The sequence below is a fragment of the Pimephales promelas genome, chromosome 1, assembly GCF_988280905.1.
Source record: "Pimephales promelas chromosome 1, fPimPro1.hap1.1, whole genome shotgun sequence".
Taxonomy (NCBI): domain Eukaryota; kingdom Metazoa; phylum Chordata; class Actinopteri; order Cypriniformes; family Leuciscidae; genus Pimephales; species Pimephales promelas.
This window is the reverse complement of record NC_142769.1, coordinates 39,998,752-40,014,918: the sequence shown is the minus strand read 5'-3', so window position 1 is coordinate 40,014,918 and position 16,167 is coordinate 39,998,752. Positions and strand designations below refer to the sequence as shown.

The 16,167-nt window shown below is 38.8% G+C and overlaps 1 protein-coding gene across 1 annotated transcript in view; it reads left to right on the top strand.

Annotated features, from left to right (window-relative positions):
• poln (polymerase (DNA directed) nu) overlaps positions 1–16,167 on the top strand; it is a 38,216-nt gene that overhangs the window by 13,095 nt on the left and 8,954 nt on the right. The window contains exons 17-20 of the mRNA XM_039683838.2: positions 10,486–10,543; positions 11,471–11,548; positions 14,632–14,743; positions 15,833–15,915. Coding sequence (XP_039539772.2) covers positions 10,486–10,543; positions 11,471–11,548; positions 14,632–14,743; positions 15,833–15,915 — 331 coding nt within the window. The remainder of the gene's footprint in view (positions 1–10,485; positions 10,544–11,470; positions 11,549–14,631; positions 14,744–15,832; positions 15,916–16,167) is intronic.

Genomic DNA, 16,167 nt, shown 5'->3' with positions numbered 1-16,167 from the left:
ACTTGGCCTGAAAAAAATTTCAGTCAGAAGAATTTTTTTCACTTTAATCCCTGTACCGTATGTTTATAAATGATCTGTCTCTCCTTCATACTGATTTCAGTCAAATCACTTCTGGAGGTTTATTCATGAGTATTGTACTGTAACCGGTGCATTTAATTTCTGTGGATGATTAATTCAGGTGTGTGATTATTGTTGCCGTGACTACTGAGGTCAGGCACACCTGAATTAATCAATTTGGCCAATAATGGCAGACAGGAAACAAGGAGCTGGCTTAAGTTCAGGAAGTAGTGCAGCTGTGCATAAAGCCCATTAAACAAACTCAAATAAACATGAGAAACTAATTCTCTCCATATGTAAAGAGTTTCCATTGAAAAGAGTCAGTGTTGTGGTCTGTGTTGCATCTGTGTGGTGCATGGCTTTCCTCTTGTCATTTGAAATTGGCTACACCAAAGCATCACAGGCATGTGTAATAACGCTGTGTGACTGTGTGTGTGAGCTGATTAATTAAATTGTGCTCTGACACAGAGAGTAGGCAGAATTACATTTGTATGTTCAAGAAAGATATGTGCCATGCCCCCCCCCTCCCTCCCACCCACACACACACACACACACACACGTCTTGAGAATATTCTTGTACTCAGCACAGTACTGTCATCTCTCTTCACTGACTGCATTATGCATCAGGGAGGTCTTTCTGAAGTGCTCTGCCAGCATTACATCAACACTTGGCATCAAGTTTGATTAACGTCCTGTCTGCTTTAATTCATGGAAAACCAAACCTCTATTACTGTTTAAAATACAGTATCTCTCTGTTAAAAATTCACCCTATCTATTTTTATAAATGCATGCTATTATCACATCTGTCTATGTACTGTATTTGATGATGTCAGATCTATAGTCATTATACAGAGAAAAAATGGGTCACAAGTCACAGGTGTGATTATGCACGTGTGTACTTTTTACTTGAACACTAATGCATTTGAAAGTTTCCACATTTGTTTTCCAGGGGAGCGTGTAAAATGAGTCCTCAACAAAGTCTGACTGACTGCCCTAACAAAGCACTTATACTGTTTATTCACTACAAACAAGTGCTCAATCACTGAGCATCGAGCTGAAACAAAAACATCGTACCGCAAAGCAGACTCTACAAACCAAAGTAACCCATTAAGAGTCAATGAGATGCACGTTTATGTTATTATTTTCACAGTGCCTGGTTTGATGAGCTCTAAAACAACAACCGGCACTGTTAATTGCATTGTTTCTGCATGGACCTCGGTTTCTGTGCTTATTAAGCTTTTGCAACACAACACAAACAGTAGCAGATGAGTAGCAGCAGTGCATTCGGCATGTGCTAATGAGAGATAGAGAGCGTGAGGGACATCTTACTGTGGTTTCTGTTGTCTCACGGCTTTAGAAACATCTGTGCCTCAAAGCATCAACACATTAGTCTTGCTGCAGTTTTTCTAAAGATGGGCCACAGGGAGGAATAGTTATATTTAAGTAATTTGCCAAAGACTTTGGAAAATCACTTTGAAGACCTCAAAATGATGACTCAGATGTGTAAGACTTTGAGGATAATTTAGTCCCTGTCTATGGTGTTTCAAGGTTATTGAGTTAGTTTCCGTTATAAGCAAGCCTTTGCAAAATATTTGCAGTAGCTCATGGTGTGTGTGTGTGTGTGTGTGTGTGTGTGTGTGTGTGTGTGTGTGTTCGAGGCCTCTACTGTATCAGAAACAGGAGAGGCAGCATGTTTCTGCGTGCTTACAGGGTGCCGTTATGGGATGGCAGTGGATCTTGCCCATCATCTGGGTGATTGAAGGGTTTGTTGCCACGGAAACTGTGCAGAAGCATAGGGAAGTGTGTACAGTAGGGGGTAATTTCACTTGAAATGTGACTGAAATAAAATGGTGTTACTCAGACAAATCCCTAACCTAAAATAATTTATATCCTTGTGAATGCCTTTCGGGTTCGAATCCACTGTGAGACACCAATGTGTCCCAGAGCAAGACACTTAACCCCTAGCTGCTCCAGAGGCGTGCAACCTCTGACATATATAGCAATTGTAAGTCGCTTTGGATAAAAGCGTCAGCTAAATGAATGAATGTAAATGAAAGTATGTGAGAGTTTTTTTATACTCTGTGAAGGTCTGGTTGGTGAGTTCTGTGCTTGCATTTCTCAATGAATTAATTAATCAATCATCCAAACCTCTTTAACCTCTGAATCAATATTGCAGATTCTCCAGCTATTACTGGCCAGCTGTTAACGCCCCACCTACGCCTTCAACAGCAAATGTGTGCACACGCACAGACTCTCGCTGTATAGCTTTTCTTTCAGCTTCAACCCCCTGTTGTGTCAGTTAATGAGCATCCAACACCCCTGTGTGTAATAATGATCTTCTGTGTGGGCGTTGGTGTGTACTGCGGTAAAGATGAGGTAGATGCAATGTTGCAAAGGCTCCAGCAGATGGCAGCAGGCTTGAGCTGTACACCCATTATATGGCATGCTAGCTGAGAAATGTTCTTTGCAGCTATTCTATTCTTCAGTAGATATCTTTACAATGCCAGCTGCTGAAGTAGCTTAGATGTTGAAATTCTATTCTTTCACTTGTATCATTGTCTCTAACTTCTCATGTTATTGCCTCGTTGGGATGAATTGCTGACTTTTTATTCTTCATTCGTTCAAGTCACTTTCGATAAAAGCATCTGTGAAATGTGGCATACTCATTGAGTTTTTCGACTGGGATGCTGTGAGACTGACAGCCTTCGTCTTGTGCTTTTATAATAAATACTGTACGATAATGTTCATTTTGGTTAATGCAACAGCAAACATGAAATTTTGCATTAATAATACATTAATAATAACATTTGATTCTGTTCTTCAAAAATGTATCATGATATCCACAACAACAATAAGCAGGACAACCGTTTTCATCATTGATAATAATGTTTCTTGATCATCTCAGCGTATTAGGATTTCTAAAGGATCATGTGACACTGGCACCTGGAGTAAATATATTAAAATAGACAACAGTTAATTTCAGAAATATATTAATATTTCCAAATATTGCTGTTTTTACTGTATTTTGGATCAAATAAAGACAGCCCCAACTTTTAAATGGTACAGAATATTTGTAATTAACCTAAATGCTTTAAAAATGTTAGCTTAGTACATGGACTAATGTTAATATTTGAGAAGTGTTACCGCATTTTAAAACTTATTGCAACATTTTGCATTTAAACCAATCAACTGTCCTGGGGGAAATTACTGTTATGTCTTTTGACTGATCAATGCATCAGGGAAGAGGTGTGAGACTGTTTCTTCCACTCAGCAAACACATTTACAGGACAATTACAAATTTTCATGGACACTCAACATACATAAATTCAGGCCTGATCGTTACACTCAAACACACACTTTCTCTCCTGCTTCCTCAACTACTCTCATAATTAAAGAGGCCCTGACTCAACAGCTGCGGGGAACTAAAGGTCTGTGTGAGTGATGCGTATTGATTGTGTGTGTGTGTGTGTGTGTGTCAGCAGTAACAGAAGGAGCTGACCCAAGCTGCATGTTGTTGCTTTTTTATTTTTTTATTTTGCCTTGTCATCTGTCTTTGTCACCAGGGTGATGCCAACAGTGTCACCCAACCCCACATTGGAAATGGACTCAGTATGGCGCACTGTAATTCAAAGCCACTGTGATGATTGAAAGAGAGAGTGAGAGAGATAAGGAAAAACTAAGTATGGATGTAAAAATCTGTCTAATCAGGCAGATGCGACAGACAGTGAGTGTACATGTATGTGCTTGCAGTGAGCGATAGACCATTACCACCCCTGCTACCATGAGAGAGGGAGAGTCCTTGTCTTATTGACTCACTGTATGTGTGTGTTAACACTGGTGCAGCATATGTCGAGGAGGAGAGAGGCCTGCAGGGTGGAGACCAGCCTTCTGTCACCCTGGCAACGCTCCTGCAGTGCCAGCACTCTGTGTGTGTGTGAGAGATGAGGGTTTAAATTAAGGGAAGTCCTATGCTGGGGGTGATATTGAAACAGAGAAGAGCAGTGGGTGGGTTTGTTGCACCACTGAGGCTGTGCGTATTGCAGTACGCTCTGCAGGTTGCTCGTATCGTGTAGGGTATCGACTCTGAGGGTTGGGCCGATTGCTCCCTGCTGTCAGAACTATTAGTATCACACCCCCAGTGATCCTTGTTCATCAAGCTGAGCAGGCAGATCTGACAGATCAACCAACCCTTCGCTCATAATTTCACAGAGATAGACCCTACTTGAACAGACTATATTTTGAACGATTTTCTGCACATAACCTATTCTATAGCGAAATTCTATAGCGAATGGCGGAAAAAAAAAGATTAACAAATATACATGATATTTGTTAATCTTTTTTTTTTTTCGCTATTTGATCATGCTTTCAGCTATCAAGAGTGTAGCTCTCAGCTTACTTTTAGCCAATTTTAACCCTTTAAAGCCTGGCGTTTAAATCATAGTCAGAAAAATCTATTTTTTAAATGGAAAAGTTTATTGAACATGTGTTTTTGTTAAGTATAATATTTGATATGATATATATATAATATATATATTAGGGGTGGCACGGGTCACAAAACCCACGGTTCGGTTCGTATCACGGTTTTACGGCCACGGTTTTCGGTTCTGTATGGTTCTAGTTATTTTTTCTTTTAATCTTTAACACTCCAGAAATTTACTTCAGCATATGATAAATAACGTAATTATCCAAAATTGTCTCTTTTAAAAGAAAAAGAGAGGAACTCACCTCAAACACGCTAATCAAGGTCTTCAGGATCAGTAGAAACTCACAGGTAGGTGTGTTTAATCAGGGTTGGAGCTAAACTCTGCAGGGACTGTGACCTTCCAGGACCGAGATTAGTGAACCCTGGCATAGGCCATAATCACAAAGTTCAACCAGCTCCACACAAAAACAGTAGACCTATCAACAATGCTCCTATTCCCTGAGAGTGAGGATATATACAGTATATTTTTCACTTGAAATTAAAGTGCAGCTATGGAAACAGTTCTTATCTAAACTTAAAGTGCTACTGTATATATTTAAATGTTAAAAACAAAAATGCTGGCTAATGTTGCATAAAAATCAAACATACTGCACTGTTTTAAAATAACACTCCTCTGTTCACTTAATTTTCATATTCTTCTGCAAGAATATCAGTTTGTCCACATTTTCTGCCAAGAGGCGAGACCTACTTGCAGTGACTGTCCCCTGCCATTGAGAAAACACGTTCACTTGGTACAGATGTACCTTGGACAGCGAGGTTTCGTTGGGCCAACTTAGTAATGTGAGGATACTTATGCTCATTGTTCTTCCACCATGCGAGTGGGTCTTCATCCACAGAGATGCAGCCTGTGGCCTTGTATGAGGTGACCTCTTCATGAATGATGTCTGATAAAGGCTTTGTGCCAGTTTTTTTTCACTTTCAATTAACAAGGTGATGTCCTTGACTTTCTTCTTCATATCCTTGTCCATCAGAGCAGAGTAGATGGCAGCCTGTTGCCATATGTGGAGTTCCAACGAGTTGTCACGTCGTGTATTAGTTTGTGAACAGGCAATTCCAACATATCCTGCTTGGTTTTCAGGGCATGGGCAGCTGTTGTGCTTCGGTGAAAGAAGCTAACCACCTTCCTAACCTTCTCCAGGAGTCGGGATACTTGGTTCAGTGAGATTGCACTCTTGACTGCAAGGTTAACTGTGTGTGTGAAGCACCCGATTTGTGGCCCAAGTCCCTCTGCTAAATCGATAGCATTCACTATATTTTTAGCATTATCTGTAGAAACCTCTCCAGTTTCCATTCCGCCACCGCGTCTGTCAGCATTTCAGAGAGAGGCTCACTGGTATGACTTTCATAAATGGGGCGTGTTTGCAAAACACAGCTTCTCATTTCCCACTCTGAAGTAATATAGTGAGCCGTCACCGTTAGGAAACTTTCAGTGGCCCTGGAGGTCCATCCATCTGTAGTGAGGGCTACGTGGGCTGTCTCGGACAATTCTGTCAATTTCTCCTCGTGTCTGGTCATACAGTTGTGGAATTACAGTGGCTCTAAAGTGTCAGCGGGAGGGAATATTATACTGCGGCTTGAGTACTTTCATCAGCTGACGAAATCTTTCACACTCAATCACGCTGTACGATTGCATATCTTTTGCTATAAACATCCCCAATGCTTTAGTTATGGCTATTCCCCTGTCCGACTTATCACTGAGAGGTTGCTTAAATCCATTACTAGTGTTGCCAATTTTGTCTGATCTTTATGTATAACTTCATTTATCTTATTATAATTAGCCTCATATAATGTAGTTCTCTATTCAGATAAACACTTACTGTAAATATTTGTTTATATATATATATATATATATATATATATATATGTATATTTCATTTTAATTTGTAAGATCGTCTGATTAAGTCAGCTGGTCTGTATTTTATACAGAGAACTTGGGTTTTTGAAATGTTTAACATGTACCCAGATCTCCCTCCAAAATCTTTTAGTAATGTAAAATGTTTAGCAATCGTTTAATCCGGATTGCTGAGGTATATGATAATATCATCTGCAAAGAGACCTAATTTATTTTCATCCTTAGCGAAATTATTGATTTTTTTTTTAAGGTTTTCATGGCTCAGATTAGCCTGGCTGATACGCCTTATTCACGGCAGCGCCATCTTTGATTTTTAATGAGAATGAAAGCGAGGCTGTGAGGGATAGACTTGCATCTCTTCAATGGGCTGTACTGTTATTTAATGTGTTTTCGGATTGTTCTGCTCATGAAACACAGGAAAAATATCTTTCTAAGAAATTTCAGTTGACAAAAAACTCCTGACAATGTAAGTTGTGGAAAATTGTAAGTAATCTAGGAGCTTTATTCAGCTTTTTAAAGCGGATGCCATTGGAAACACGGTAAGTCTATCCCTCACAGCCTCACTATCACACCTGTCATGGCGCTGCTCTGAATAAGGTCTATGCCAGACACAATTCTCGTTGACACTTGGGTCTGGGAACCACATGTACATTTTCTCGTATTTGAGGAGTGGTTTATGAATGCCCGGCGCCGTTTATTGGGTGCTAAGAATGTCTATCAAATGCGCCTATACGTAGCTAACAGCCAATCGTCTCAATTAGAAAAACACAAGTATTAAATACAGTTTAACATAGATTATACTTCAAGTACTTCACAAGTTTAAAAATGTTAAAAATTAAATTTAATGACTAAAGTGCCAACAACTTTAATCGGGTACGTATGCACAGCTGAAAGTTATGCTACTTAAGCGGTAGCTGTATATTGACATTGAAAAGCAACACAACTTAGTGGAACTGTGACAACCAAAATAGGTAGTCTACAGGCATAATGACAATATGATGTTAATAAATACCACTTACCATTTATAAGTTAAATGGACTTCGTCGACGACGATGCCTACCAGGTTGGTCCCCAAGTCCGTGGCTAACATGTCTTGCCACTTTGCGCTCATCCAGGCCTCAGGACTGCCGAACAGAAGTTGGTATCGACAATTCTTTATCGCATTTTCTTTCTCGGGACACAGCAGATATTCCATGGTTGACCGCCTACCGTACCCAGTCCTCCATTAGGGCGATTAATGGCGAGACAACAATAATGACTGGGGTCTCGCGAAGTTTAACACCAAAAGCTGCTCTTTTTTCAAAATAAACTTGCATTATAAACTACTTAGAACAATATCTAAGACTGCATCAAAAGGTAGCTTTGCGTCTGCTGCCATGTTGAATCCATTGAAATAAACAAACTGCTTCGGTGTGTTGCATAGATGTCGTCATTGTCTTGCTGATCCCTCCCCGTTCTGTGATTGGTTCCCTAAATGAGGCAAAAATCTGGACCATGGTATCCATACTGCCTTTACTGAATAAAATCACGCTGCGGGAAGGCAGCACGGGGAAACCCAGACTAAGCTCGGATAGTATGCTATAGAAGAAGAATATTCGAGCAGAAAAAACCCCGAAAACAATAGGTGCCTCCACACCCTCAGTGCTTGGCCCCTGATGATAATAATAATAAACGGAGCAATTCCAAGAGGGTCCTCACACCATCGGTGCTCGGGCCCTAATGATTTGCACGGATAAATCTCTCATAATAAACACTACTACATTCCTTTAAAAATTTAAATTGTCCATTTTAATATTATGGTGACTTTAAGAATTGCTTTAGAGCGTTCATAGACTCTTTTTTTACTGTCCATTTAACCCCCGTCACCTACCCTTTTCTTGTTCTCTACTTCTTGAACATTGAATAATTGATCAGCTGAGCTATGGATGAGCAGTGGTATCTGCTTCAGTCTGAATTCCACTACCATACCAAAATCACCTGTCATGAGAGTGTAGAATGTATGTAAGGGAGCAAGAGAACTAAACAGTGAAAGAGAGAGAGAGAGAGAGAAGGTGGGACGCAAGAATCAGGGTTACAGAAAGTAAATGGTACATGGAAGATTGCTCTCAAGCCTTGACTTTCAAAATGTGTCTTCAGTGCCAGTGTGTATGTATGAGTGTTAATGTGCCCTTGTGTGTGTTTGTGTGAGAAAGGAATGGTAAGCAGAATTTTTTTTTGTCCAGATTAAGCCGGATTAGAGTCAGTTGAAGCACTGAGTCCAGCCAGATCCTTGGATCAATACCACTGCTCCCTCCTCTGCGCTTTCCTCCATCTCTGTCTTGTTTTGCTCGTTCTGTTTCTCTTTTTCCCCCAATCTTTGAGTTCATGCATCCAATCAGTGTTTTTCAATGTTTTAGTGATTATGTTCAGACTATAGTTATACTGAATTGTCACGAATAAATGAGGAATTAAACCTAATAATTGAAAATAACAACAAATAGATTTGTATACTGTAGATAAAGTTTAGTCTCACACTCATAACATTGTTTTATTTTATGCATATGATCGATTGACCATGATTATCCATCTTATTAAATGGCATTGGCTGCAAACCAAATAAATCAATGGACAAAATTTTGAATTGATTGGTTAATTATTAATCTTCATACAAAAGAATTTGACTCTGTAATGCTAGTTGTCCACTTAGGTTCAGGTATTCCAGAGAGCCATGTTGTAGTAATATTACTAATAATTATAAGGAATGATCTATCCCCTTTCTGTCTCTTGTGTGCAGAGATTCTCTATACCTCTCTCTATCTACCTTCTTTATGTATTATATTACTGCCGATCAATAGAGCTACTCGAATAGAAGCAGAGAGCCTCAGCTGCTATTAAAAGCTCTTCCTCTCTCACAGACTACCAGCATCTATCACACCCAGAAAACAGATTTACTGCACACAATAACCTGAGATCAGCTCATATCATTCCTACACACATGCTAAAAACCGCAGCACAAAGCTGATCTTAGGATGGGATCGTATCACAAATACTGCAGTTCTAATAGACATGTAGACATGGGGCAGTCAAACATGTGAGTGTGAGAATGCTGATCTAGCACTATGTTCCTGTTCACATTTTTTATTCAGAACAAAGAAAATCAATTGATCAGCACAGATATTTTAAGATTTTTGATGCAGGAAGAATTTTGAATGTCTTTCAGTAATGCAAATACTTCAAATTCAAGACACACATGACTGTACGGTTAAACTGAGAGGGAGCCGTTTTGTGTTTGTATGAGAAAATGGGAGAGTGTGTGTGACTGGCCTTGAAGCTGTATATCTCTTCCCTCTCAGCGTTTGTAGATTTACCGCTGAAATAAAGCACTGGGAGTAGAGAAGAAACGACCTTCCCACCAACACTCTCCTTTCATTCAGACAAAAACAGATGCAAACCTTTTACCTGCAGACTCTCTCACACACATTTGGGCATCCCATCCTTTCCCTTTGGCATGTTCACACAAACACATGAGTGCTGAGCAGCTCTTTTCCTAGATCCTGAGAGCTTAATTTGTTCTTTAAAGATGAGGAAAAGTAGGACCAATGATGGTTATACTACCGACTATTCATGCCACCCTTCTGCTTTAAGATCATAAGGCCAGGGGTCGGTTTCAGATCCTGAGACAGCAGACCGTCTGTCAACCAAACAGTTTAGATCTCATATTCAAAAAGCTATCATGACTTTACCAGATTAATACTTTATTCTCTTCATCTCATTCTCATTAGTGTCTTTTATCCCTCAGTAGACTGATAGAGGGCAAAGCATATTTAACATTCCTTCCCAGGGACAGTTTGAAATTAATTTAAAACCCCAGTAAGAGACGGATCTCATTCATTTACTGATTGGAAAGACACCGCTGCATTGTGCCATAGCAGCCCCGTTTTGCATTTTGTAAGCGCTGTGAAGTCTGCATATTTGTTAAAGCCAGGGCTAAATTTAACTTACTCTTTGTGTTGTGGTATTGGATGTGAGAGGCGCTGTGTGTGATGTGCTTTTCAGGGTGACTGAATCAGACGCTTTCAAATGAATAATAACTGGTTCTTTCCTCCTCCTGTAGAATTTTCAAGCTCTTCCGAAGCAGCCACTGCAGATCACTAAGAAACAGTACATCCAAGGTAAAGTATGAATGTAATTAGAAACTCACACATTTTTTACAAAAAATATATATTTTAAATAGATGCTCTATTCATTAAATAATCCATGGTTTCCACAAAAATATTAAGCAGAACAACTGTTTTCAGCATTGATAACAATAAGAAATGTTTAGAAGAATATTCGTAACCAGAGAGTTTCTGGTCTCATTGACTTCCATAGTAGGAAAAAATATATACCATGGAAGTCAATGAGACCAGAAACTCTCTGGTTACTGATATTCTTCTAAATATCAGAAAATCGGCCGAATGGATTCGAAAAGGGTAAAAACTCAACTGTTTAACTCTGGGGGAGTTGTAAAATGGGCCTATTTCCAAAAAGTGGAGTATCCCTTTAAGTTGTTCATACTTCCAAAAAGTAGAATCTGTGATTCTGAATGACAGTATCCGCACAGGTGCGGTGACTGACAGCCGAACATTCTCCTCAAAACAGTGGATTCATCATTGCCGAGCTGAGGCACAACCCATAAGTTGATTTCGCAAATAACTGCGATTGCAAATTTCGAACAGAGAAGGCGACGAAGAGGAAAAACTCTAAAAACTAAAATAAATTCAGTTATATGCCACAGCATTATAAGGCACAGTATTAAAACAAGATATTAATTTGGGGATTTGCTAAAAAAAATGTTATTCAGTTAGAGGTGTTTTTAATAATTAACGTTGTCCGCTTTAGATGATGGGAAAAAAGAAATCAAAATGTAAATCTAAGAGAAATTATATCAGCTGATAACTATGTGTGTACTATATCAAGCATCCCTGATGACATTGCTTTGTGATTTTAGAGCTTAAATTGTATTTGTTTCAGTCACAAGGTTTATTGTGTTAAGAAGTCTGCCTCATTTCTATTATGTGTTTTAACTGATGATTTTATTGCTATTGTTTTGTGTATAGGAAAGAACTCTGATGTAGTGACTGTGCACCCACGTGCCATGTTCATTCCACGGGAGGGTTGGACTTTCCTCTCTGCAGGTGAGTGTCTCTGAAAAGCCAAACTTTTCTTTTCGAAACCTCTTGTTGATGTTTTATTTAGTTTGTAAAGGTTTGTGATGTGCACAGCAATAATGGTGTTTTTAGGACAAGTCCTTGTACGTCTGGGTATGTGTTTTTTTGTTCTGACAGCAGTGAGTGTGTGTGAGGTGTGTCAGTGTGTTGTTACATAAGTGTCATGGCAAGGACAGTGTAACCTGCAGTAGAAGAGGCCAGCCTTCAGACCCCATGGCGATAGCCTACTCACAACCTTTGAAACAGCCTGTTCTGGCCCACAATCTCGTCTTTTGGCCAGACAACAAAGTTATACAAACCCCTTAAACTCTGTGTGTAACACAGGGGAGTGATGTGAGATCACTTAATTGTCGTTTGTCTCTTTGAGATTTTAAAGCCTCAGGAGGATTTCATTTTATGTTTGTTGACCTGTGTGTGTGTGTGTGTGTGTGTGTGTGTTTGCGCGGAGGCTGATTCAGTAGCTGTTTGAGTTCCTGTCCCTGTGGTGGCCTTGTCACATCCAATCGTACAATGTGTCCGGCTGTTTCCGGAAGGAGAACAGAGAGGCTAGAATGAGGACAAAGTCATCCCTCGTTCCCTGCTTGTCTGGTGGCCTCTTTAGAACAGAATGAACTCCCTCTATTTTATCCCCTGCATCTCAACTGAACTCTCCGCTGAGCCTTCAGATCAGATAATAATACTTTATTCTTTCATGTCAGGTACTTTTCTACTAAAACTTTTCAACATCATTCCCAAAAGGCTTGCAACCTTTTTCGTAACTGCTCCATCAGTCAATACCACCTTTCAATAAATATGTTCATGTTGTACTGGAAGCCCTCTTTCCGCTTACCGAGGAGAGAGGTGCATCAAACAACAAACTAGATAGAGCCACAGCTTTTTTGAGTGAGTTTTTTTTTTTACGTTTTCTCTTTTTTTTTTGAGAGAGAGAGAGGAGATGGAAAAGTATTGGTGGATGGATTCAAATGTGCCATTTAAGAACCAAAGCTCTGTCTGGAATATTTTTACATTTTATTTTATTTTAATTTTTTTTAATTTTTTTTTTTTATTAGATTTGAGCTTGTATAATATAGAAACTAAGTGTAGCTTAGACTTTTTATATATTCATATATTTGTTGGTTGTATTCTGTATTTTATTTTAAAGCTTCTAAAAATAGAAATGTTGCCTTAGCAAGTAATGAAATAAAATAAGTTTGAAGTGCTGTTATGTTGAAGTGCTAAAATTACTAAAACTAAAATAGAATTTAATAAAGCTAAATATTGATAAAACAATAACATACAATGAAAATCAAAATTACTAAACTTTAAATAAAGCTAAAGTAAAAATAAAAGCTATTTGGATAAATAAATAGTATATAAATATTACTATGTATATACTATACTATAGTAGCCATACTTTACTAAAATAACTGTTTTTTATTGTTTTGTTTTTTTTCTGTTTATTAACAGATCAATTGCATGTCTTGTCAAATCAGTCATACAGGGAGCTTACAAGGAGAGTCATCTATCTGGTGTCTGAGCACACTGCTTATGAAGTCATTGATTTTGTATGTTAAGGCCACCTTTTAATTTATAAATCAATGTACGGGCTATTTTTGCATTAGGACCAGGCTCGTCTTAACAGAGCCGCTGCTCTTCAATATGTTATCTAATAGATCTTAATTTAGCTGGCTCAGAGTAAAGGGAACTTGCTCTTATTCCTAGATATTTAGTTTTTGGACCATAGATGACATCAGGCACTAAAAGGACAGGACATAAGAAAATGATGAATATTGGTGTAACACCACATTTTTAAACCATAGCACATAACTCTTCTCGCACAACTTGTATAAGAGTGCGCCATTGATTTTCCAGTCAATATAGCGAAAAAATGTGTAAAAAACAACAGCTAGCTATATCTAGGAACCAGAATATCATAGACACCTGAGACCCAGAACATCTTCAAGGTGGAGTCACATTTGCAAAATTGTATATACATTTTGTGGGCAGAGAATGGTACAATGGTCAATAGTGTAGCAAAACATGAAGCAACTTTAATCTTGACCAATGTGAACGTCCAATGGGAACTTTTCTGCCATCACACAACTGAAATTCCTATTGAAAATTGAAATGACAAATTTTGCTGATCTTAACACCACCTTATCATCATGATGGAAAGTTTTGCACAGGCAATCTCCACTCACAATTTCTTCTGATTTCTAGTTTGTTCCATGGTCTTTACTACTGGAAAAGATTGACTGTGTCTCATTTTGCAGATAGCAGAGGAAATGACGGATAATCTTCACTGGCTCTTTGACTGACAGTGTCCCCTGGCATGGCCGCATGCTGCTCTTTCATAATTAGATTGACACTGTTCATTTATTCATTATCCATTAATGTTCTGTTATCGTAAATGGGGAAACGCATACACAAATTGATTTGTCTTCATTTTTAGAGATGAAATGCATCAAAACTGCAGAGCTCAATCTTCATTGTCCATTTGACCGCTCAGTTGCTGGACAGTTTAGATCAGATTAACTTTCACTTGAGCTGCTGCTTCTGCCAAAGATGAGCCACTACTCCCTCCTTCCCAAAAACTGTTGTGTTACAGAATCTATCTCTCACCCTTTATACCTTAGTAAATAAAGCTCAACATACTCTCAAATGACTTTAAATTCAATATAATCAAACACTAATACACAGCACATAGTTTATTTAATTGTCCAAAAACAGGAAATGGCACTGTGTTGGGTGCCAGTGTTGGTGTGTATGAAGATGAGTCAGTGTTGTCACTTCAGTATAAACACACTCTCTCTCTCTCTCTCTCTATCTCTTACACACCCTTCCTTAACTTATCCTTACTTATCCTCTCAGATTCTCTTTTATCTGAAGGAGAAGCTGATAGGTGCATTACTGTTCCTACTGACACTGATGGGAGAGATGCCAACATACACCTTTCACTGCTAACTTCTCCCACTTTATCTTGTTAATAGGAAGGAGAGTTATAAGAAATGTTGTGTGGTTGAAGATTAAATTTGGAGGTCATTATGACATCTGTCTCTGTGTGTTTTTAGATTTCTGTCAGGTTGAGTTGCGTCTCTTGGCTCACCTGTCAGCTGACCCACAGTTACTGAGAATCTTTCAGAACCCTGAGGCAGACGCATTCACTATGCTGGCGGCCCAATGGTGGGTATACACAGATATACACTAACATGTTTGGGGTCAGTATGAAAAATGAATACCTTTACTTAAAAAAAAAAAAATTATCAACATCAAATGTGTACACATACGTAAATATTAAGCAGTTTTCAGCATTGACGATAATTATAAGACATGTTTCTTAAAGGGGTCATATAATGGTACATGCTCTTTTACAAGTTGATTGTACTGAAATGTGTGTTGGCAGTGCCTGTACACAACCATCCTATAATGATAAAAAGACATATTAACAAAAAAGGCATTATATGACCCCTTTTAAGCACCAAATCTAATGGAGTAATGAATGCTGAAAATTCAGCTTTGCCATCAGAGAAATAAATTACATTTTAAAATTTTTAAATAGAAACCCATTGTATTAACTGTAATAATATTTTACAATATTACGGTTTTGAATCTTTATTATACTGATGTCTTATATTTTAATGAAAGTGCTAGGTAATTTTTTTGTTGTGTTGATGCTAACAAATTAAAAGATATTAGTCTCGGAGAGTCAAGTAAAAAGTGTTTAAAGAATCCTGTTTGTTCCAGTTGTCACACACATGAAGGGTAATAAACAGGCTGTGAAGAGGGCAAAGAGTCCTGCAGTACCAGTCTGTGTTTTTCACCCTGCGGCTGTGTGCAGTGAACCAGACAGAGAGCAAAACAGAGAGGCAATCGAGAGAGATGATAGCCGATCATTTTGATGCTCACATCTCCACAGTTACCATAGCACACGGAGACAGGCCTGTCAAGACAAAGTGTAATGTGATTGCTGACATGAGCCCAGTATGTATTTGAGGATGGATTCGTGCCCCCACTCTCTAACTTACTTACTAATGACCCCAGATCGTCCCAGTATTTCTGTTAGCATGTTCCTTTTTTATGTGTTTGTTTGTTGCTTTCTACAAAGAGCCAAGATTTTTATATTATAAAGTGCTGACTTAACAGTAGCCGCTGCTTTTATTCAGTAAGACATCTGCTGGTAGCCTCTTATTCTCTGTCACAAACACTGATGCCTCCAGCATACCAGCACTGTTGGCACTTTCATTACATAAATGTCTATGTCTCTGTCTTTAGGAAGGGTGTGAGCAAGGACACAGTGAGTTTGGAGGACAGAGAGCATGCCAAGCGTATCGTCTACTCTGTGGTTTATGGAGCTGGTGAGAACTGTTACCCATAGTGCATGCACGCTGTCCCTTCATTTCAACATTCATCATTTATTTTACATTGCAACTCTAGCCTTAAAAAGTGCTGTAAGCAATTTGTTTTTCTGCTAACTTTGGCCACACTACCTTCTCTCCAGTGGCTGTTGCAAGCAGTATTGTGAAGTCTTGTGTGCTACCATCTTTGCTCATGGTGGCTCATGGTGGCTCCTTTGAGCTATAAATACCATGTTACTAATTACCATTGAG